This window comes from Schistocerca americana, chromosome 1, assembly GCF_021461395.2.
Source record: "Schistocerca americana isolate TAMUIC-IGC-003095 chromosome 1, iqSchAmer2.1, whole genome shotgun sequence".
Taxonomy (NCBI): Eukaryota; Metazoa; Arthropoda; class Insecta; order Orthoptera; family Acrididae; genus Schistocerca; species Schistocerca americana.
This window is the reverse complement of record NC_060119.1, coordinates 24,690,800-24,715,181: the sequence shown is the minus strand read 5'-3', so window position 1 is coordinate 24,715,181 and position 24,382 is coordinate 24,690,800. Positions and strand designations below refer to the sequence as shown.

General features: G+C 41.7%; 1 protein-coding gene across 6 annotated transcripts in view; it reads left to right on the top strand.

The window, feature by feature from the left end:
• LOC124545923 (putative FERM domain-containing protein FRMD8P1) overlaps window positions 1-24,382 on the top strand; it is a 349,046-nt gene that overhangs the window by 269,843 nt on the left and 54,821 nt on the right. For all 6 annotated transcript variants that reach the window (XM_047124887.1, XM_047124901.1, XM_047124924.1 and 3 more), the window contains 3 exons: window positions 4,855-5,040; window positions 10,957-11,086; window positions 11,267-11,425. In XM_047124887.1, the coding sequence (XP_046980843.1) occupies window positions 4,855-5,040; window positions 10,957-11,086; window positions 11,267-11,425 (475 nt within the window). The remainder of the gene's footprint in view (window positions 1-4,854; window positions 5,041-10,956; window positions 11,087-11,266; window positions 11,426-24,382) is intronic.

Genomic DNA, 24,382 nt, shown 5'->3' with positions numbered 1-24,382 from the left:
TGAAGCTCACATCCACACCTCTGTCCACATCAAACCCACAAACAAACAACAGTACCTTCACTTTGATAGCTGCCATCCATTTCACATCAAACGCTCCCTTCCTTACAGCCTAGGTATTCGTGGCAAACGTATCTGCTCCAGTGACGAATCCCTCAACAATTACACCAATAACCTGACCAGTGCTTCCCTCTCCCGCAACTATCCTGCAGACCTAGTCCACAAACAGATCTCCCGAGCAATATATTCCTCCCTGTCCAACAACAATATTCCTACCTCCAGACCACACAGAAGCATCCCCCTTGTCACCCAATATTATCCTGGCCTCGAATACATCAACAAATTACTCTGCCAGGGATATGACTTTCTCAAGTCAAGCCCTGAAATGAGATCATCCCTTGACAATATTCTCCCCAAACCATCCAGAGTTGCCTTTCGTCGCCCCCCTAACCTCCGTAACATCCTTGTCAAACCCTACAATATTCCCAGACCACTTTGTCTACCCAGCGGTTCCTACCCCTGTAACTGACCTCGCTGCAAAACCTGCCCCATGCATCCCCCCATAACCACTTACTCCACCCCCACTACTGGTAAAACATACACAATTCAAGGCAGGGCCACATGTGAAACAACACGTCATTTATCAGCTGACATGCCTGCACTGCGCTTTTACATTGGTATGACGACAACTAAACTGGCTGAGCACATGAACGGGCACAGATGAACTGTCTGCCTAGGAGATGTCCAATACCCAGTAGCAGAGCATGCCCTCCAGCATAATTCTAGGGACCTAGGAACCTGGTGTACCGTATTTGCCATTTGGCTTCTCGCACCCAACACCAGTCCCTCGGAACTGCGGAGATGGGAACTTGCACTCCAACACATCCCTTCATCCCGCCATCCTCCTGGAGTGAACCTACGTTAACCAACCTCACTCCCATTTACTCTTCAGTCTTCTCCTCTTTCCCTTTCCTCTTTAGCCATTCACACATCTTTTCATCCTACATAGTTGTGTTTATCTTTATACTGTTGTTGTGGTCTTCAGTCCTGAGACTGACTTGATGCAGCTCTCCATGCTACTCTATCCTGTGCAAGCTTCATCTCCCAATACGTATTGCAGCCTACATCCTTCTGAATCTGTTTAGTGTAGTCATCTCTTGGTCTCCCTCTACGATTTTTACCCTCCACGCTGCCCTCCAATGCTAAATTGGTGATCCCTTGATGCCTCAGAACATGTCCTACCAACCGGTCCCTTCTTCTTGTCAAGTTGTTCCACAAACTCCTCTTCTCCCCAATTCTATTCAATACCTCCTCATTTGTTATATGATCTACCCATCTAATCTTCAGCATTCATCTGTAGCACCACATTTCAAAGGCTTCTATTCTCTTCTTGTCCAAACTATTTATCGTCCATGTTTCACTTCCATACATGGCTACACTCCAAACAATTACTTTCAGAAACGACTTCCTGACATTTAAATCTGTACTCGATGTTAACAAATTTCTCTTCTTCAGAAACGCTTTCCTTGCCATTGCCAGTCTACATTTTATATCCTATCTACTTCGACCATCATCAGTTACTTTGCTCCCCAAATAGCAAAACTCCTTTACTACTTTAAGTGTCTCATTTCCTAATCTAATTCCCTCAGCATTGCCCGACTTAATTCGACTACATTCCATTATCCTCGTTTTGCTTTTGTTGATGTTCATCTTATATTCTCCCTTCAAGACACTGTCCATTCCGTTCAACTGCTCTTCCAAGTCCTTTGCTGTCTCTGACAGAATTACAATGTCATCGGCGAACCTCAAAGTTTTTATTTCTTCTCCATGGATTTTAATACCTACTCCGAATTTTTCTTTTGTTTCCTTTACTGCTTGCTCAATATACAGATTGAATAACATCGGGGAGAGGCTACAACCCTGTCTTACTCCCTTCCCAACCACTGCTTCCCTTTCATGCCCCTCGACTCTTATAACTGCCATCTGGTTTCTGTATAAATTGTAAATAGCCTTTCGCTCCCTGTATTTTACCCCTGCCACCTTCAGAATTTGAAAGAGAGTGTTCCAGTCAACATTGTCAAAATCTTTCTCTAAGTCTACAAATGCTAGAAACGTAGGTTTGCCTTTCCTTAATCTAGCTTCTAAGATAAGTCGTAGGGTCAGTATTGCCTCACGTGTTCCAACATTTCTACGGAATCCAAACTGATCTTCCCCGAGGTCAGCTTCTACCAGTTTTTCCATTCGTCTGTAAAGAATTCGCGTTAGTATTTTGCAGCCGTGACTTATTAAACTGATTGTTCGGTAATTTTCACATCTGTCAGCACCTGCTTTCTTTGGGATCGGGATTATTATATTCTTCTTGAAGTCTGAGGGTATTTCGCCTGTCTCGTACATCTTGCTCACCAGATGGTAGAGTTTTGTCAGGACTGGCTCTCCCAAGGCCGTCATTAGTTCTAATGGAATGTTGTCTACTCCCGGGGCCTTGTTTCGACTCAGGTCTTTCAATGAGACCCTAGAGAATTTACATGAAGGATTGCCTTTACTGATCAGTGTGACTTAGTGTATAGTTTTACACCGAAGCTGGAGCATATCTCGAACCTGCCTCTTACAGAGGCCCAGAATTATCGTAGCCTTGACACAAAATACGGAAGACTGCACTCAAGATATTTTGATTCAATCTCTGTTTTTAACATTTTAGATAGATCTCACAGTTTTAAAGTTGTGTATACTTATGAATTCAAACAAGGGAACTCCCTTGGCAGCTCAGTAAAGTTCTCAAATTGTGTATTTTGCATTCATGCACTCCTGAAGGCAGTGGAGCAGATGAGGTATCTTTAGGGCCCACAGTTTCTCATATGCTCCGATATCCTTAGTGCCCTACAGTCATTGCAGCAGATGTACTCACCAGAGAAAATAGTGTGGCTAATACATGACCAACTGTACTTCCTTCAAAGCAGTGGAAGTAGCTATCATTCCACAGAATACTGGAGCATATGGGAATTTGGGAAAATGAACAGGCAGACAAAGCTGCCGAGGAGGCCTGCAGCAAACATAATGTTACATAATGTGCCATTTTGCTGCAGACCACCATTTCACTGTTGCATCAGAGATCCTGCAAATGTGGGGGAAGGACTGGCCAACAGTGAGGGACAATAACCAGCATGTGGTGAAATCAACTACCCGGCTGTGGCAGACCTCATGCCGGCCATCCAGGAGGAGGAGGAGGAGGAGATTTAGTGTTTAACGTCCCGTCGACAACGAGGTCATTAGAGACGGAGTGCAAGCTCGGGTTAGGGAAGGATGGGGAAGGAAATCGGCCGTGCCTTTTCAAAGGATCCATCCCAGCATTTGCCTGAAGCAATTTAGGGAAATCATGGAAAACCTAAATCAGGATGGCCGGAGACGGGATTGAACCGTCGTCCTCCTGAATGCGAGTCCAGTGTGCTAACCACTGCGCCACCTCGCTCGGTTCGGCCACTCAGGGCAGATGAAGTGTCCCTGACCCGCCCACCTCTGAATTGGGTGCTGTCACCTAACATGTGGCTTCCTACTCTGGCAAAAGGATCCTCCAGTCTTTCATGCCTGTGGTCTGGAAATAACTGTATGCCACATTTTTACTGTGTGTGTTTTATATTGTGATGAGAGGTGAGAAGTGAATTTCATCCAGGATCTCTCCTCTGTGTTCACTGATGATGAGATGAGTGTGGTCATCTTTTAAAATTTTGTCAAGGGTGTGGACTTCAGTCAAACTAATCCATAAGACTTTAGTGTAACCACTGAAGATCTTCCTTTTGTGTGCTTACACCACCATATCATCATCATGAGAATAATTTGGATGCTCCCTTTCAATTCATCAGTTAGGGAGGTCAATGTAACACCAGTTGAGCACTTAAATGCAGGTGAAAAATGACATATTTTGTTTGGCCAGAAAAAATAAGTGGCTCAGCTTAACTTTTTAAAAAGTTCTTAGAGTTTTTATCCAGAAGTATCAAAAGGAAAATAGATTAGGGGCTAGTTTTGTGTCTGTCTGATTATTTTTGCATTATCAATGAAAACTCTTCAGGCTCTTGACATAAGATTCACCGCTCTGCTGTCTTATCTTGCACATACTTCACAACCAACAATTTTGCCTCTGGAGTAGCCATTGTTTAACTGTTTATTTTATATGAAACTCCCTGTCAGATTAGAACTATGTGCCAGACTGAGACTTGAACTTGGGACCTTTGCCTTTTGCAGGCAAGTGCTCTATTAACTGAGCTCTCCAAGTATAGCTCATGACCCGTCCTCACAGCCTTTCTTCTGCCAGTACCTCATCTTCTATCTTCCAGACTTCAAAACTTCCCGAGTTTGAGCCTCGGTCTGGTACACAATTTTAATCTGTGAGGAAATTTCGTACCAGCGCACATGTGGCTGCAGACTGAAAATCTTATTCTGGAAATGTCTACCAGACTGTGGCTAAGCCATGTCTCCGCAGTATCCTTTCTGGAAGAAAGTCCTGCAAATTTCACAGGAGAACTTATGCAAAGTTTGGAAGGTAGGAGACGAGGTTCTGCCAGAAGTAAGGCTGTGAAGACAGGTTGTGAGTCATGCTCGGGTAGCTCAGGCAGTAGAGCACTTGTCCGAGAAAGGCAAAGGTCCTGAGTTTGAATCTCAATCCGACATACAGTTTTAATCTGCCAGAAGGTTTCATATCAGCGCACACTGTGATGCAGACTGAAAATTTCATTCTGTCTAATTTAGATACTTAGATGCAAAATTAGGTCTTTAATTGTTTTGTTAGTGTTGGTAGTAAAATAAATATTTGCTTGAAAATTCATTTTACAGATGTACTGGAGTTTTATATATTTATGTTTTCAGAGAACACCAGCGTAAATTTTTACCCACACACGTGAGTCGTAGTAACTGGTCATGGTTGCGAATCAGTGGTAAAAATTCACCAGAAGTCAGACTTCTGGAACAGTTCAAGCGCATTCCTTCCAACACACCAGTCAGAAAACTGATCAGAAAGTACCTCGAGTTTTGTTGGTCACTTCCTTATTATGGGTAAGTTCATGACAACTCTCTGCTTTGTTGATTACACAATTCTTGTGCAATAATTTCGGCTTATTTGATGTATTTTCATGCCATTTGCATCACGCATATAAGGTCGGCTCGAAAAATTCTGGAACTCTGTCCACAAAATTTTTCTGCGCTTACCTTTTACTTATTGTGCATGGCCTCCTTAAAAATACTCTTCTGCACTATAGATACACCACTCCCAAGACCGTTTCCATTTCTGGAAGCAGTCTTGGTGCACCCCTTACTGGATAGCGTGATGCACTGTCTGTGAATTTTCTTTTATCTCATTTATCATTGCAAATCTTCATCCTTTCAGTGGGGTTTTCAACTTTGGAAATAAAATAAATATCCACAGGGGCCTGGTCTGGAGAGTAGGGAGGATGAGGCAGCACAATAATTTCGTTTTCTGTGCAATAATCATGTACCAACGAGGATGAATGTGTGGGTGCATTACCATGATGCAAGAGCCACGAATTGTGTCACCACATTTTAGGATATTTCCTTCTCACATTTTCTTGAAGGCATCACAGCACATTGCAATAGTACAGTCAATCAACAGTTTGTCCCTGTAGCATGAATGCATGATGAACTATTCCTTCAAAGTCAAAGAAAAGTGTCAGCATGGCTTTGCATTTGATCTGACCTGACGAGCATTTTTTGGTCTCGGAGGACCTTTCCTGACCCATTGTGAAGATTGAACCAGGGTATCAACATCATAACTGTAGACCAACATCTCATCACCAGTTATGATTCTCTTAAGGAACATCTCGGTCTCATTTGCATGATCTAAAAGCTCTTCACAGATTGCAAGGCAAAGCTCTTTCTGGTCTTGATTCATGAGCCATGGGATGAATGTGGTAGCAACAAAATGTTTGCCAAGTTGCTGTGTCAGGATTTTATGACATGATCTAACTGAAATGTTACATTCTTCTGCACACTCTCAGACAGTCAATAGCCGATTGGGAAGCACACTTTCATTGACATTCCTGACACGAGCATCGCCAGTAGATGACAAATGGTTTCCTGAATGAGGTTCATCTTTAACTTCTGTCAGGCCACTTTTAAACCAAGTGAACCATGAAACTTCCTGGCAGATTAAAACTGTGTGATGGACGGAGACTCGAACTCAGGACCTTTGCCTTTCGTGGGCAAGTGCTCTACCTACTGAGCTACCCGAGCACGACTCACGACCGGTACTCACAGCTTCAATTCTGCCTGTGCCTTGTCTCCTACCTTCCAAACTTCACAGTTCTCCTTTGAATGTTGCAGAACTAGCACTCCTGGAAGAAAGGATATTGGAGGGACATGGCTTAGCCACAGCCATCTCATTCTGCATGTGAATCATTCTTAACACCCAGTACAGCTTAAGCTCTCATCACCGTAGGCTTCCTTCATCATTTGATGTGTCTCTGTAAAGAATTTCTTAAGGTTTCACGCAATATTTAATGCGGGTGCATTACTCCTCTAACTCTGCCATCTCAAAATTCGCAAATTGTGCAACACAACTTTCTACTCAATAAAGCACTGAACAATAACTAACAGACATAAAACAGTGATACTTCTGGCAGCTACACATCAGACACAAGCACGTGCCAGGATGCCAGCTGCATTTTGCGCCATCACACCATTGGTGTGAAATTAAAAATGTTCCAGAATTTTTTTAACAGACCTCATATGGCTGCACGTAGTACACTTCCTTCTTTTAGGTGTCACAAGCTCAGGAGAATGTGATGTGAGAGACATACGAGGTGTCGTTGCTTTTCATAGGTGCACTGGCACTGACATGTAAGAAGTGCAACACGAGCTGCGCAAATATTTGATTAACTTTTGAGATGAATTCAGTACACAGAGCTGCTGCTGCTGCCACCTCTGGCGTCCACTGTGACCAGGTGTCTGGCTGGATGCAGAGCTGAGCTCAGCTAGGGTCACGGGTACGGGTACACCATTCTGTGCCACTTCAGCTCTGTGTGGAGTTCGTCAGTCGTAGTGGCCAGGCACACCGGGCTCTCGGCATGTGTGTCCGGATGTTTATGACTGGTGAGAGCTCTGGGGAGCGTGACTGCCAGTACAAAAATGAAATGTCTACTGTATCGAGATAGGTCAGGACGGCACGAGTGATGTGTGACTTGGCGTTATCTCTTTGAAAGGTAACATTGTGGAAATATCGGAGAGGAGACACGGCCACTGGCTGTTACGTGTCAGAAGTGTAATGACTGCTGTCCGAATGTCTGCCTGTGTCAACCTGCGGTGCTCACATCGCACGGCTGTTGGTCCCCGATACCATTCTGACAGGTACCAGGACTGTGCATTGATGACGAATGCAATCTGGTGATGCTCATTCTCTTCGGGTCATTTGCGATGCTGTACCCGGAACTGGAAGTGCTGTGAAAAGAAGACCTATTGCCAATCCTGTGTCCGGTGTTGTTACTGGGTGCGCCTCAGTCTGCTGGTGCACTGAAAGAAGTCTGAGAACATTCACCGTGTTGATAGTTGGTGGCAGCCTGATTGTTGTCTCACCATTGTGTGGATACTCATCTTGCAACAGATGAACCCATTTCATCAAGCCATCTGAGAACAACTAATTAATGACGTGCTTTCGGCCAAGTGTCCAAAAGCAAACTGCCAAGCTTGCACACTGACTCGAGCTATGTAACATGGCCGTACAGTCCTGTGCAGCTGAGTAAATGGTGCCAAATGATCAGCAACATTGCTGAATGAGAGACCGCAGTCACAACAGGACAGGACCCTTTTGCTGTCAAATCCCGTCACATGTCGGCAGACATTTTTCCTACACTGTCCAGTGTGATTTACAAATGACAACTCCACTGTGTTATGTACAGAATGTAGTTGGTGTTTCTATTACCCACTCAGTATGGATTCACCGAGACACCCGGCTTTTCCAAATCCCAGCACACAGCACACTTTGTGCTAATCTGATGTTTGTTGCTTGCTCCCTCACAGTGTTGCAGTTTTAATCACCAAAACTGATAGAATAAGGATTTAGACAGTAAGAGAAAGACTAAAAGAGAAGACATTAGAAAAGACAAGATTAAGATGCATATTAAAAAAATGGGAATTGACAAGTTACCGAGATGGGCACGTGAAATCACAATAGGAGGCAAAAGACTGAGAGGAAAGTGAGAGACGGGTGGACCATTGGCATGAAGAAATGTGTGACACAGAGAGGAGAAAACAGGAATGTAATGAAAAGAGAAACATGGTGGGAAGGGAGAAATAGATGGAGACAAGACAGACCCCCCCATGGTTTGCAAACTGTATAGCATGATGATGGTGATGATTATGATGATGATGATGATGAGCTGTTAAGCAATGCTACGTGGTGTATATGATCATGAAAACACAGCATTCCATTAATAGTGAAATAGTGAATGTATTTCATATGTTCTCTCTGTTGTTATACAGGATACAGAAACATTATCTGAAAATGAAAATCAGCAGTAAATAAAGAATTACTTTATCATCATCTCTTGTCAGTTTTTAAATGTAAGTGGCTTTCTTCTAATATGCATGAACTGTGGGGCACCACCTGGAACAAAATGTTTTCTGCGTGCCCCGATAATTCGAAACGTGTCGCACTCCACGATATCCTCCACTGTTAACTGTTTTAGTCCAGAACTATGGCTCTATTCCTCTGTAGTACAACTCGTGTCATGATTTTAATTCTGTTTGTTATCTTCCTCTGCTGCATTTTTTATAATCCTACTCTGTCCCATTTGATGTTCTTTAACTCCTCGCCCAACTTGCGTAACCCATCTTTGGAACTTGAGGTTCTCAAATGTTTTTGTCTTAAAGTCTGTCTCTTAGGTACACCCAAAATGTGTTCACAGTGTTTAATTTATTTGAGAGTCATTAATATGATGCAGTGGAATGTGTGCTGCTCAGCTGATGTTTCAGTGCTAGGAGCTGGAGTTGTCGAGTGCAGTGTGCTCGACAGCTAGCAGAGCCTTTCTGCCAACACAAACTGATTGCTCGTGGTGGACGTCATGTAGCAGAGTCTGCCAATTACCGTGCTAGTCTTATATTGAAATAGGTACATTTTCGTAAATGGCGTAATTTAAGTCACAACATAAATTATAAAAATACTTGTGGTATAAATGAAACAGTATAATGTACATAAACATCGTGTGCACATTTGGTGCCTTGTGGCAGCAGTGGAGTTGTGAACAGGGATTCAGAATGTTCCATTCTGTGCATGCCAGGTCATGGTGCTGCAACATACTTACACATTTGTAAGTAACAAATCAGCTGCCCACCCAAATGAATGGCACAATAAGCTGTGGTTGAGAGCAGAGTTAACCACCCAGTGGTGGAACATGCTGCTGAGCAGAATGTGCTCAATTTCAGTGGCTGTGGCTGCTTCACAGCCTGTGGCATCTGGGTAATTCTGCCGGCACCAGCTTTTCTGAAGCTGACCTTACAGCACAGCCTTCATTACTGTAATCCTCCTGGCCTCAGTCTCTGCTAGCACCTTAACTTTCACTGAGCACCAACCTGCTCCCAGACACTAATGTACCTTGCAGTAAATTTTGATGTTTCTTTTCATCACATTGTGGAAACATGATATCTGAAAATTATTTAACCCTTTCCAGCCCAGTGGGTCCATTTGGATCCGTTACAGGTTTTAGACATTTCTGCAATATCCATGGAAGCCCACTGGTTTCACATGGTGCCATTCCATTCTAGTGTGTAAATTAGATCACCATATGCCAGAACCAATGGGATAATGAGTATTGGGTCCAGGGACCCATAGAAAAAAGTTGCACTAATTCATAAAAATTTTGAAATCACGTTTAACATATTGCTAGAAGAATTTACAAGTCAAAAATAATATTTAAATTTTTTTTAGTGTAACATACAATTTGAGCTGCAAAGGGTTAAAGGGTTAACAATGAAAACTCTGGGGGTGTTTACACACACACACACACACACACACACACACACACACACACAAACGGTCACAGTCATTACCAGGTGGTGTGGCGTCACTTAGATATAGACAAACTGCGAGCATGGAGATCTCCAGGAAGGCAGGAAAGAGATAGACCTAGAGAGGAAGGGAGTTCAGAAAATTCCAAAGGTCATACAGGAAAGACGGTTGACACAAAATACTTGTGTAGACAATGAAGCATTGAGTTTGGATTGGAAGGTTACAGCAAACAAAGCAGTAAAACAGCCACTGTAAAATGTGTGTGTAAAGCTTTGTGGACAATTTGTGTATCGTTGTAATCACTAAAATTCTTCAAACTATAAGAAACAGAAAATTACACCTTGTCAAAGAATTTTGACATTTTGTGTAAGTACTGCAAGTGGCGTATACTAATGGGAATATAGAAAGAAGGAAAAATTGTAGTACAGTACATGCGTTAGAGTGTGCTGCCAAGCTAAGTGGATATGTCCCACCTTGCAACCTTTCAACCCTTTACATATATAAGTATAATGTATTCTAGATAAATAGGTGAAAAGACCTGTTACTGATCAATTACATAACTGCAGACAGTGGCAATCATAAATATTTTCTTTTTTTAGGGGAACCACACCAAAAACCAATTGAGCAAAGGTGGAGTAAGGTTTACAAAGTGTGGTGGAAGTGCTACTGTTTGCACAGTTTAGAAACACTTGACTTGCTCCTCTTAATTCAGGTTTCCCAGCATCAACAGTCATCTATATCAACACTACACCCTTTTGTTAATAACTTTTTCCCATTTGTGTGGTATGTAAGAGCATTTGGTTCTGATAACTATGTATTTAGTTCAGTAATCTTTTAATGGTTTTGATTAGGCTGAATAAACAGATTCAGACTTTATAGGTCATCAATGTAAATATTTTATGTTACAGTTATTACTGTATATTTTTTTATTCTTAATGACACCACTTTTTCAGAGGAGCATTCTTCCGGGGTCAGGTGGAGCAACCGGTACGAGGCCTGACTTCATTGATCACTCATCAAGATGTGTCTGTACTGGTTGCCATCAACACTCAAGGAGTATACATCATAGATGATATTCAGTGTGTACGTTGCACCTTAATAATTCATTGAAATTTTTCTATACGAATTACTCTGACATTTTATATATCCTTTTTCAGTATCATATGGAACTGAAAGAATAATTTACTGGTGAGGCATTAACTGCTAAATACTATATTTTAATACAATAGTTCAAATTTTATCAGTTGATTTTTTCTATTGCAGACACTTTTGTTGGGTTTAAAATATGAGGAGATGTCATGGGATTTTGCAAAACCTTCACAAGAGGACAATCCAGACTGCCTTCCCTGCCTTTTTCTGCAGTTTATGGTGTTAGAAAATGGAACAAGGGTCTCAAAAATTCTGCAGGTGTTTTCAAAGCAGGTACATAAAATTAACACTGAATAAACCAAAAAGTTGATATTGTTATTGTTTTTATAGCTGCCTGAGATAATTCAGAAATGGCAAGTAGTACTAATGTGATGATGATGATGATGATGATGAAGATGAAGTCCCATACTCTGAGGAGTGTAGTGGACTATGCGGGAGACCTGCACCACTGTTCTAGGCAAGGTCCTAGTGGAGGTAGTTTGCCATTGCCTTCCAACACAGCCACTCATCTCAAGGCAGGAAAAATCCCTGACCCCACTGGGAATCGAACCCGGTACCTCGTGCGCGGGAAGTGAGAACTCTACCACAAGACCATGAGCTGCGGACAGTGCTAATTACATTGCCCATTAAACTTGTCCATTGTACTTACTATCATCATGTAATGCTACAAAATTTGATCCTATATTGAATCAAAGTTTAGATGTAAAATGCATTACCATGACAATTACCCCCTGTGTAAGTGGTAATTTTTGGCTCCCCTCTGACACGCGTACACACACACACGCACACACACACACACACACACACACACACACACACAGAGAGGGAGAGAGAGAGAGAGTCTCTTATGATCACTATTCCAGTTTCCCATGTACATCTCCCAGACTCAATTTGTAACCAACTAAAATGTAAAAATGTAATGTGCACCAGTTGAAAACCTCATTACAAGATAGTACATGTGATTTTTGTCCCTGTTGTGGTATATGGTTGTATGAGACTAACAAACTTATTCTCCTTTAAAAAGCAGTACCAAGTCCTATAAAGCAAATATTGTCATCAACAGCAATCCCAAATGAAAAAACAGGATAACTCTGAAAAAGGTTCATTGAAGAGTGTCTTTACTCAATCCCATAAAGTGACAGAAAGTTTTTTATGCAGATACCATAAAGCATAGACACCATATGTTTTGCTTTGAGAGTGCTAATGGTTTCCTGTTTGCACTTCTTGGGCTATTGATATTGTACATATTTAACAAAAAATCAACTACTGTGAAAAAAGCTGTTACCTTTCTAGCTATGCTATACTATACACTGCTATTAATGCGGCACTACGTTCTTAACAGCTTTGTGACGTATTGACAACTATTGGTGAATAACAGTCATACTGCTATACTCCACGTTGGTGGTTACTGTATCAGTGCACGTGTCAGAACCCAGGAGAGAAACACTCAGAGCCACACGGAGGAAGGGTTGCCTGTCAAAGAGAACACAACACTGACCGGTAGCTGAGATAAATGCTGCTGATTGACAGCAGACGGGACACAGATGAAGCCCAGGTCAAAGTGATCTATCTGAGCAACAAAGTACAAAGTGGAAACCTTCATTAAAATGGTGTCGACAGGCTGTGAACTGAGAGAGAAACAATCTAAATCATGACAGAGAGAAAGACCAAGAGCCGAGCGATGTTGTTATCAGATACTCCACAGTACATCGACGACAGTAATTGACAATACTGGATGTGAGTACAGAACTGACTGACTGCCTGTCCATATTTATATCAACAGCAAGGAACGCCGTTGGCCAGCATATGCATGTGGCACACACACGTTGAGAATGCAGTGCTGTGGTGGGACTGTGCCGTCTAATGGCCACCTAGCTCCACTTCTTCCATTGGGCATTCAGCTTTTGTGGAGCCAGATATCAGAAATATTGCATTGTGTTTCTTCAGTTACTGCCAAGGCATTCAGCTACAAAATAGATCCACAGGTGGGCTGCTGGCAGCTACCGATCCTGTCCCCACTCATCAAACCTGACGAAAATGACAGAATTGATTGCTGAAACATTGTGCTGTGTGGGCACTGACAACCAGCAGTACACCTCTAGATCTATTTTGCTATCATTGTGTACTGTAGCATTAAAAAAGATAATCACCTGCTTTATGGAAGAGGGTCTTAGCTAAGAGAGAGAGAGAGAGAGAGAGAGAGAGAGAGAGAGAGAGAGACTGAATGAATGAATTTCTAAAGGCAGCAGACAGAAATGCTAATGTTTATTCATTCATTCATTCAGCATTGTGTTCTGTAGGTCCAATCACAAAGGAAAACCTTCAGGGTTATGGAATAATTCAAGGAATACATTAAAATGAGACAAAGACCACTTAGAACCTTAATGCATATATTATATCAGTGATAAGCTATCCTAATCTGCTTAGTGCTGGTCACACTTATGCCTTCTAAATTTAATCAAGTAAATTATTAAGAAATCTATTACTTTGAAGAAAGCTGCTGCGTCTTCAGTTTTATTACATAGCCACTGTTTATCTGCTGTTACTGCGTAGTAGATTAATATTTACGAGCACTTGATTACAATGGTATTTTTAAAAGAAATTTTTTCGTATATTTATAGATACTGAGTCCTGTTTTTAGTACATTATTAATTATCACAGACTTTTATAACAAACATTGTTACCTGTGCTGTAGCTAACTGAACCTTTCAGTTCTTGAATCTCAGTTTTCACTTAATTTGTAGAGAAGTGACTTGTGAAGTATACTTTTAATTTTCTTTTGGATCAATAAGGGTTCTCAATTTCTTGCTTTTTATTAGAAGGGAGCTTGTTGAATATCATCCCACCAGAGTACATAACTCTGTTCTGAGTACTGAGCGAGGAGGCAGATATTTACTATTAACAACAAAAACCATTAAAGAGTAATAGGGAAATGAGTGTAAGAATTCTAGGATCTTTAAAAAGGCTTCTGCCAGGATGTCTGGCTACCTACATTACACAGTATTCTTGTTGTGTGCTTCTACTGAACAGTTACTCCATTTACTTAATGTGCACTGCCCCAAAATATAATTACATAAAACAACAAGGGGTGAAAATATGCAGACTAAGCCAAGACAATTATCTTTAGCTCAACACAACTGGAGGTGCTTATAAGGGCATAACAAACTTGACTGAGTTTCTAAATAAATATGTCCATGTATTGACTACTATTCAACTTGTTATCCAGTTGGACCCTGATGAGTGTTAGACACTGTACTTCGTTCAGTGTATGATCACTAATGTCTTTTGCAAGGTTGGATTTGTACCCTTGTTTAGGATTCTTGTGTCATCAGCAAACATCCCAATTTCTGAACTGCCATCTGCAGTCATTGGAAGATCATTTATGTAGTTTAAGAAGAAGAATACATCCAGTACCTAGCCTTGTACTGCTCCACATGTTATATTCCCACATTCTGAGGTCACTTTCATGCCTGTGAGACAGTCTTTCATAGGTAAAAGGATACCATCTGTGTGAGAGGGACACCATTAGTTGCATAACAGTTTGGTTTTATAACTAGAACTTTGTGATTTGTGAAATAAAAGGCTTTGGCAAGCTTACAGAATATATCAAGAGGATATTTTTTCTTGTTTAACTATCATAGACTACTTTTATAAGATCTTTTATTGCTTTGGAGTTTCCCTTACAATAGCCAAACTGAGAGGCGGTTAACAAGTTCTCCGCAGTACCATCAGTCAGTATGCTACTGTATGCCACTTTCTCAAACATTTTTGAATCACTACAGTTATATTTTGTTTGCTTATCTCCAGTTTTGTAGATGGCAGATTTAAGTCTGTTAGGAAATTTGCTCCGAGTCATTGACTGATTACAAAGCTTAAGGGTAATCCTATCGAGTCATCAAGATTTTAATATTCATAGCCAGTAGAATTACTACTTTTTAGTGACCTCATGAACTCTCTACACTATTAGAAGATGTATTTTTGAAATTAATGTGTGTGATTTGCAGCCACTGTGAGGAAATATTCATTGAATTTGCTGGCAGGTGATTTGAAATTGTCGCCATTTCTGACATAACTCTTTTCTGGTGGCTCAGTTTCATTTGGATGACTAATTTTTTTTTGTTTCTTGTTAGTAAAATTCCAAATAGTTTTTGCCTTATTCATGGAGAGTTTCATTTTTTGAGCAAAGTACATGAGTTTTGCTTCTTAATGATAGAGTAAAGGGTTCTACAGTACTGGTGGCAATGGAGTTGCAGATGTTGGTGACCCAGAGCTCTGCCTCCCCAGCACAAAATTCTTTAGTCCTGGAGCTGCTGGCCCTTTATCCTTGCTTCAATTTATCCCTTACTTGTTGTAGGTGAAAACAGGACTCTAAATGCTGTAGGAATATGAAGAAAGAGTTAAATTTTCCTTTAACTTTATACTTTCTATAAATTTCTGCCAAATGATCTTCCCATAATTTCTCATTGTTCATGATTCTGTGATACAATACTTTTCTTCTGTGATCTATACCTAGCAGGTCCCTAAATTTTATTGTTAACCATAATGCTCAGCTAAACCATAGACCATTGGTTTTACAGCTAAATGACTGGAAGTTGTGGGGTCTAAAAACAATGTTGCACTATGTTCCTCAGTCTTCGAAGGAAATTTTGCTGTCAAAAATAATCCAAAGCCAAACATCCACAACTCTAGATGCCCTAGATTAGTACTGTCTGGCATAAAATCAATGTTAAAGACACCACAAACAGTAATTTTACTGTTAAGTGTGCTTAACCTTATTAACAATCTTCTAGCTGCTTCACAAAGCTCAGGATACATCCTGCCAGTGGTCTGTAAACTGTAAGTGCTACAAGCTTGTGTGTTTCCTGATCCACAATTGTGGAACTGCATTCTATAAAACATTTGTTAACCTGAAAGGCCTGGGATGTTATTCTACTTTTCGCATATAAAGCCACTCCCCATTTATTTTCATTGGTTCTAAAGCAGTAGGATTTTAGCTTGTATCCATCAAGGTGAATCTGCTCAGTTTCAGTGATTTCCATGTAATGATCTTATATGTTCAGCAAGTCTGCTGAAATTCCACCTACTTTTTAGTTCTCCCAAATGGATACGTGATTATCTTTTTTTTATTTATAAGGCTTCCAATGTTTTAATGCGAGGCACTGAATGCCTTTTCTTTAATATCTTAGCCACGTCTGAGCTATAGTATTTTATTTTACTATTTGCTGTTTGAACTGTAACTATGTTTTTAACTTGCGGCTTTGTCTTTGAGATGAATGTACTATAAAGAGGTCTAGTAAATGGTGTGGAAGTTGGTCAGAGTGAACACTTCTAGCAATTAGGCGAGCCAGTAGCCCATAACCAGAAGCATTCGGATGCAAATCATACCCCGTATGGTGTGACCGAGTGATCAACTACACGTGTGTCATTCCTAAGTGAACATCCCTCTCCTCTGAGTGTTTTTCGACACTCTGCGTTAACACGGTCTACATGTCACTTTGTCTAGGGCCCACCCTATTGCTCAGAGAGTGACACGATCTTCGAACTACTGTGATGAGTATTCTCAGAAATGTGTCGTATGTCATCCTCAGTTGTATAGTCATAATTGCAGTCCAGACTGTTACCCTCTGCTCCCACTACATCTACATATTATTCTTTTCAAACAGCCTTCTACAAAGACCATAAATCATGGGTAATTCTCTGAGCCCTGCATTTGGCTTAAAAATGCTGACTATGTGGTATTCAGTTCCCAAAGAGCTCTTTGCCAGTTCTGAAATCTCCCTATTGTGACTACTACCCAGCAGCAAGACCTCTTTGGTCTTCTTAAAACTATTCTTCCTGCACTTCTGCCCTGTACTGTCAGACTGCTTCTGCATTCCTCGGGCTGTCTGAATGGTTCTCTTCCTCAGTCTCCAATCTATTGAAGTTGTTGGAGGCAGTTGAACTGAAGTAATCAGACTTGCAAAATCTCTTGCATCTGTTCACTAATTTGGAAGGCTTGCTGGTGTGGGGTCCTGCCCACTTGTCTCGTATAGGGTGCCTAAAGGATGCTTCATTCTCGGAATGGTATAAAACAATTCAAGCAAATAACATTTATAGTTTTTATTACAATAAAGAAGATTGATAAATACTTCACTTTGAATTTACTACAGTGTCGCAAGCGATGGGCGACATGCACACAGTCAATGTCTTCAGCTATAGACAATGTCCGTGTAAGCAATTGATATGGACCACACGTCACTGCTATAGCAGTGCTCTCAGCGAGGCCCAGGCTATTATTGTGTGAATACTGTCCACATACTGTCCAGCTGAGGCTGGTAGGAGCGGCACTTATATTTCTTTTGGCTAGAGGGCACCCCAGTTGTGGTACAGTCTGTGTCAGCGGGCTATTGGCTGACGTCGTCTCACCGTCTTCTTTGCTCTTGCAATCTTCATCCTGGCGCTTGTGGTTATGTCAGAACATTCCTCTCCACAAAAGTTAAAGACCGTGATCATGTAGGGAGTGCGATCATGGTGGGAGAGACAGGAATGTGGGAGCAACGTCGGGCCAGAAGCTGTGGCTGCAGAGGATGTCAAGCTTCCGGCTGTACCAGCCGTAACCCACCCTCTGGCCTGTGCTCTGGCAGAAACGTCCCCTGGAAAATGACCAGAAGGGTATATGTCCACCTCCTGCCTTGAACCAGATGAAGATGGTGGCGACTGCTGTGGCGTGGCGGCTCCAGCTCCGTCAGTGGGATGAGAGGCGGCGGAGGAGGCGAAGGCTCCATTTCCGTGGGGGTCTACCCATGGTGTTCTGATGACACTCTCTGGTGGCTGTTGTGGCTACGTTGTCCTCTGGATCTGGGAATCTGGGGGAAGAGAGACTGAAAGATCATCGTGTATGTGACAGAGGGAAAGTTGATTTTGATGGTGGCACTGCAAGCCATCTGGACCTGGTAGAAGATACATGCAAGTGTCAAGTTGACGGATGATCTTGCATCGTGCCCACCATCTGCTGCCACTAAAAACCCTGTAAAAGTCAATATCGTGCAAGTGATACTTGCGGCCTTCCTTTGGCACTGGATGATGAGGATGGTGGAGCAGTGTCCAATGGCGGCAGCTGTGAAGCAATTCTGCTGGCGATGGTTCATCTCATGGCTGTGAACGATATGAGGTGAGAAGCAGTTACATGCTTCATCCCTGGTGTGTGCGGAGCAAAGTTTGGCCATCTGCTGCTTGAAGGTTCTGACAAAAATTCCACTTCGCTGTTTGACTGTGGATGGAATGGTGCACTAGTTAGATGCTGTATGCCATTGTCTGACACTATGACTTCAGGTAAACCTTTGAGGCAAAAAATCAATGCAAACACCTGAATTGTGCTATGTGATGTTGCTGAGTTCATTGGCACAGCAATAGGAAACTTGCTATATGAGTCAACCACAATCAACCAGTGAGTGTTCCAAAAAGGTCCCACAAAGTCTGTGTGCACACATTGCCATGGTGATTGCTACTTAGGCCAAGCAGAGAATTGTTGTGGTGGAGCGGACTGATTTTCCACACATGCATGGCAGTGTGACGTTATCTGTTCTCTTTGAGTGTCCATACCTTGCCAAGTACAGTGTCGACGCGCTAACTGTTTTGTACAAACAATCCTCCAGTGTCCTTTGTTAAGTAACTGCAACACTTCTTTCTGCAAAGCTTTAGGGATCAACACACGTGACTGTCCACTGTCATTTTGAACAAGAATTACACCTTTCTGTACTGCGAGGCTATGATGACGTGCAAAGTATCGGCATACGAAGGAATTCTTTATGCTATTCAATGAGTGAGGCCAAGATGTGCGAATGTATGTGAACAAAATGTTAAAATCTGTATGAGCTTCCATGGTCTGTGCAATTTTCCTATAGTTCAGTGGAAAAACTGAAGCAATTTAGAATCCTGAGTATCAATGCAACAACAAGATACAGCAGAAGCATCAGAGTCTGTATCAGGACCAAACGAAAGATGTAGAAGTGTATCCACATTACCTTGTTGAGCTGTCGAATGATACACAACCTCGTACTGGTATTGGGACAACAAAGCCCATCTTTGCAATTTTTGGGCAGTTCATACAGGAACCAGTTTCATTGGATGAAACAAGGACTGCAAACGCTTGTGATCCATTAGCAAGCAGAATTTTCTGCCATACAAATAGTGGTGAAATTTGGTGACACCATTCACAAGAACCAAAGCCTCTTTTTCAATTTGTGAATAGTTACTCTGAGCTTTGGACAACACTTTTGATGTGAAAGCAATAGGTCTATCTTTATCACCATTTCTGTGCAAAAGCACTGTACCTATTCCGTAAGAGGAAGCGTCAGCTTGCAGTACAACTGGTTTGTCAGTATCACTGAGCAATGCATCTTTAAGTTTTTGAAAAGCTACTTGGCCAGTGCCTAATTTGTCCATGAGATCCTCTGTGTGTGGAAATGGATAAGTATCAATGACAGTTTGTGGGTTGAGTGTAGACTTAAAGTTTAACACAGAGGTGAATGTGACCTGAAGGTTTGGGAAGCAAGACCAGTGGTCTTACCCATTGACTAGGTTATATGGGTGCAATAACTCCGAAATCTTGCAATTCTGTAAGTTCAGCAGCGACTTTGTCGTATAATCCAATGGGAACAGTTCCAGCCCAGCAAAATTTCAGCTGAGCATTGTCTTTCAGAGTAATATGTGCAACAAAATTGTTAGCTGTGCCTAAACCTTCAGGAAAGAGTTCTGGGAATTCTTTTAGCTAGCTAGCTACACGGTATTTTGCGTTGAATGCAGACACTGACAACACTTTGTCCTGAATGTAAAAGCCAAACAAATCAAAAGAATCAAGACCAAATATGTTCTCACAATTGCATGATTGCTTCACTATAAACATTACTGTTGGCATATGCGTGTGGTAAAAGTCACTGTTCACATATGCATGTGATACATAGCAGGCAATGTACATTTTTCAAGAACGGGAATGTCTTAACCATTATAAGCCATCAGTTGCGTGCTAGTTTTAGACAGGCATGGGGAGCCTAACAGTTCATATATGTGACGATTTAGCAATGTGATAGAGGCACCCGTGTCCAACTGAAATTTCTCACATTTCCCACAAAGAAGTAAATGAACGAAAAGGTTGTTTGACTGCCATATGATTGACAAAACTGCACACTTGCTAGTTACAAACTTGGAATATACTGCATTAATGACATGGGCCTTGTGACTAGAGTTTTGTGAGTTGGCCGAATTCTTATGTTTCTTCCATTGCAAACATACGGATTGCACATGACCATTCCTAACACAAGCATAACACTAAGCTTGTTGGGAAGGGCAGTCTTGGCATTTGTGCCGTGAATAACACCTAGGGCAAGACTTAATTCAGTTCGCCTGTGTAGCTGCCTGTTTAGGGAACAGCTTAAGCAGTATTCAGCATTGTTTACTTAGAGTGGCTAGTGTAACCCACCGTTGTGGAATGGGGCGACTGCAAGCAAGGGACTCAACCTGACAAACAGCTGGCTGCTCAAATTTAACAGCTGACAGAGCACCTGAATCGTACTGATCGAGTATTTGTGCTACCTGCTGAAATGATGGATCGGACTCTTTCAAAATCTGTTCTCTGGGTTTGACATCAGGTACATTGTACACAATCACATCACGTAACATAACGCCTGAATAAAAAGCATCGCAAGCAAATTTGAATTTGCATTTCCTTGTCATACCCTGCAAATCTGTTATCCACTTGTGATAAGTTTGTTCTGATCGTTTTTGCAATTAAAGAATTGATACCTAGTTGCTACCACATTCATTTGTTGGCCATAATAGTTAGTTAATGATTGTACCACTCGTTCATAACTAAGTTCACTCGGAGTGGTGTTAGGGGAAAGTTTTTGTAGGAGCCCAAAACACTGCACTTCCTTCTGTTGATAATGGATATGGAAATTTCACAGTACCTGGTACATTGTGAGCTAGAAGGTGGGTCTCATACTGGGACAACTACTCGAGCCATTCCTCTCCTCAGTAACAAAACTGTCAAAAAGGTGGTGTAGCAGCTGTAATAGGCAGTGCTTGTTGCATTGGGTGCACAGTGTTGGCCAGTAACTGCTGCACTGTGTTGAGTAACATGGAGATCTGTTGTGTCTGGAACTGAAACATCTGCATTAGCTATTTGGCATCTAAAACTTGTGGCTGCGGCTGGAGCAGGGGGCGGGACAGGTGGGGTGGGCATTTTGGAAGACACAAATGCAACATACAGACAAGGCAAGCAATCTAAAGAAGGCAAAGAAAATTTCTGCAATGACCACCTGAAAACACTGATTAGCAAAAATGACAAGAAACTGTCAAAGCTAAAGAGTGCCCCTGCAGAATAAAAAAAAGAGAAAATTACGGCGCCAGCACAATATAAATGATAATTCCTCGGCTGCCAGGCACTGGGTTCGACCGATACTCGTCGCCAAATGTGGGGCCGTGCCCACTCATCTCGTAGAGGGCGCCTAAAGGATGCTATGTTCTCGGAATGCTATACAACAATTCGAGTAAATAACATTAATGGTTTTTATTACACATAAGAAGATTGACAATACTCGACTTTGAATTTACAACGTTGTCGCAAGTGATGGGCGACATACAAATAGTAAGTGTCTTTAGCTATAGACAGTGTTTGTGTAAGCAACTGAAACAAATCACACGCCACTGCTACGGTGGTGGTCTCTCCGAGGCCCAGGCTAGTATTGTGCGGAAACTGCCCACATACTGTTCAGTCGAGGCTGGCAGGAACGGCACTTATATTCTCCTTGGCTAGAGGGCGCTCCTGTGATGACGTGGTCCTTTGTCAGTGGGCTGCTGGCTGACGACATCTTTGCTCTTGCGATCTTATCTTTGTTGCGGTGCTTGTGGTTGTGCCAGAACAGCTCTAATCAAAATTTCCGGTCTAGACTTAACATTACTACTGCAGACTTCAGCACACAAAAGCGGCTCACTCTCCTTGCACCACTGCCAAAGCACTTCAAAGTGTAAGTATAAGCTGATATTTTTCCAGTGTCACATTGCATTAGTGACAGTCAGTGCTTCTAGAAATGCCCGGTGTCATTCCTCGAGTGGATGGTATTACAATACACCGTGTGAAAATATTGCGACATTCGTCACACCGATTGCTATTCCTTATAATCCCGCACCATTTTGCACGTGTCTACAGTGGCAGTCGAGGTATTTGATTAAAAACCTTTGTTTGAAGAAAGATATTTTTAATATGGATTTTCTGAAAAGATGTTTAAAAACTAGGAGTTATTTAGTGACATTTGTACCAAACATGGCCCTTATGATTATAAGGAAAATTAGTGCTGAATTTATTTTAAAACTGATGAAAATAGCAAATAAGTTAATAATAACTACTCATTGATGAAAATATTGTGAACTCACAGCAAGAAAAGCAAAATAGTTCTGCCCTCTAGGGAAAAATGTGACAAAAGCAGTGTTTATGTAAGGACAGGCAAAAAAGCTTGCTTCTTAAAAAAAGGATAGAGATGAGAGAGAGAGAGAGAGCCATAAAGCCACTTATTTTATTAACTACATTGATGAAAGCCTGTGGATGAAGCAGTTCTGGTAACATATTTATTTTATTTCAAACCTAGGAAACTCCAGGTAGGAATGTCAACTGTAAAGAAGACACGTTAATTTCCACACAGAACAATTAAGAGACACTTACACAAAGCTTTCAGCCACAGCCTTCATTAGTAAAACACAGAAAAACACACACACACACACACACACACACACACACACACACACACACAGGTAAGCACACCTCATGCACACATGACTGCGAACTCCAGCCTGGCCATAGATGCTGGAGTTGGCAGCCATGTGTGCAGGCTCACTTTCTGGCAGTCTTTTTGTTGTGCCTATATGCAATTCACTACCTCCCCTATGTGGCAAGTAGCAACTGTTCTTTTCATAATACTGTTATATTCCATCCAGGATTAAATTTTCATTAAAATACACACTGTTTCTGACATTTGAAATTCAGTTAAATCTGAATTTCTTTCTTTTCACATATTAAATTCTTTTTTTCAGTAATCAGTATATTAATTTAAGGAATAAAATAAATGAGTTTCCAGACTTTTTCAAACATTGTGTTCAAGAACATGAGTGTCTTCTGTTTGGGTACTGTCATTTGTAAGGGAGCTGTTTAAGCACATCCCTATGTATTTTACATTTCTTTTTTAATGACTTGTTTGGCATTTTGAGAATCTTGAAACTAACAATTTGAACTTATTTCTGTAAAGCATAGCAAATTAGATGTAATTTATGACAATGGAAAATCAGATCAAATGTGGAGGATGTGAGTTTGAAACCCCATGGGAACATGTGGAACTAGACGAGAGGTGCTGGCCAGCACTGCTATTATTTGCGAGAACTGGTGTCACCACCTCAGTGCTATGCATGGGCCATGCCTCTCACACCTGGCTACTGGCGCCCGTGGCCGCACCGTAAAGTTAGCCGCACTGGTATCTGGACCTCAGTTGTGTTCCAACTGCACTTATGTATTGTTTCTTGTATCCACTGTTGCTGGACTACACATATCTAGATTCTCGATTCGGTTTACACTCCGTACTTGCCATTCTGTCATGTCATCTCATCATTCATCCAGTGTCATCATCGTTGTGCTTCGTGGTTTTCGGCGACTCACCATTCGGTGCCCTCAGCTGGTCAGCTGGTGTCTCCTGTTCGTGTCCTATTCCAATTACTGTAGGTGCTACTTTGAATGAAGTAGATCCAGTCTCTCATAGAAGAGTTAAAGTTACAGAAGACTGAGAGGACAAAATTGTCAGAGTCAGATGGTTTGAATAACAGATTGTTAAAATATGGCAGTTTACAGGTGCAGGGACTGGGGATGTGGGTGTCAGGTTGGCAGGATGTGGGCATCTGAAGGGATATTTTAAAAAATCATCAAGTTACTGTAGCCAGTGTGCGTAATGCTTATGGGATCGTCCAGGTGACTTTGTGAGTCCATTAAGTAGTCATAAGATGATGTCAATTCTGAGAAAAAGACATAGAGGATTCGTGTCATTGCTAGCTGAAAGTTAAGGCCAGAGAGATGACCCAGCCTGGAACCAAAGTTCCAGAAGCCAACACGTGATTTCTCTCCTGTGCTTCCTACTGGCTACCCACAGCAGGTGCCTAGTGGACGCACTGTCAGCAGATTGCAATCCACAGGGACAAACAACCTCTGCTCAAGTG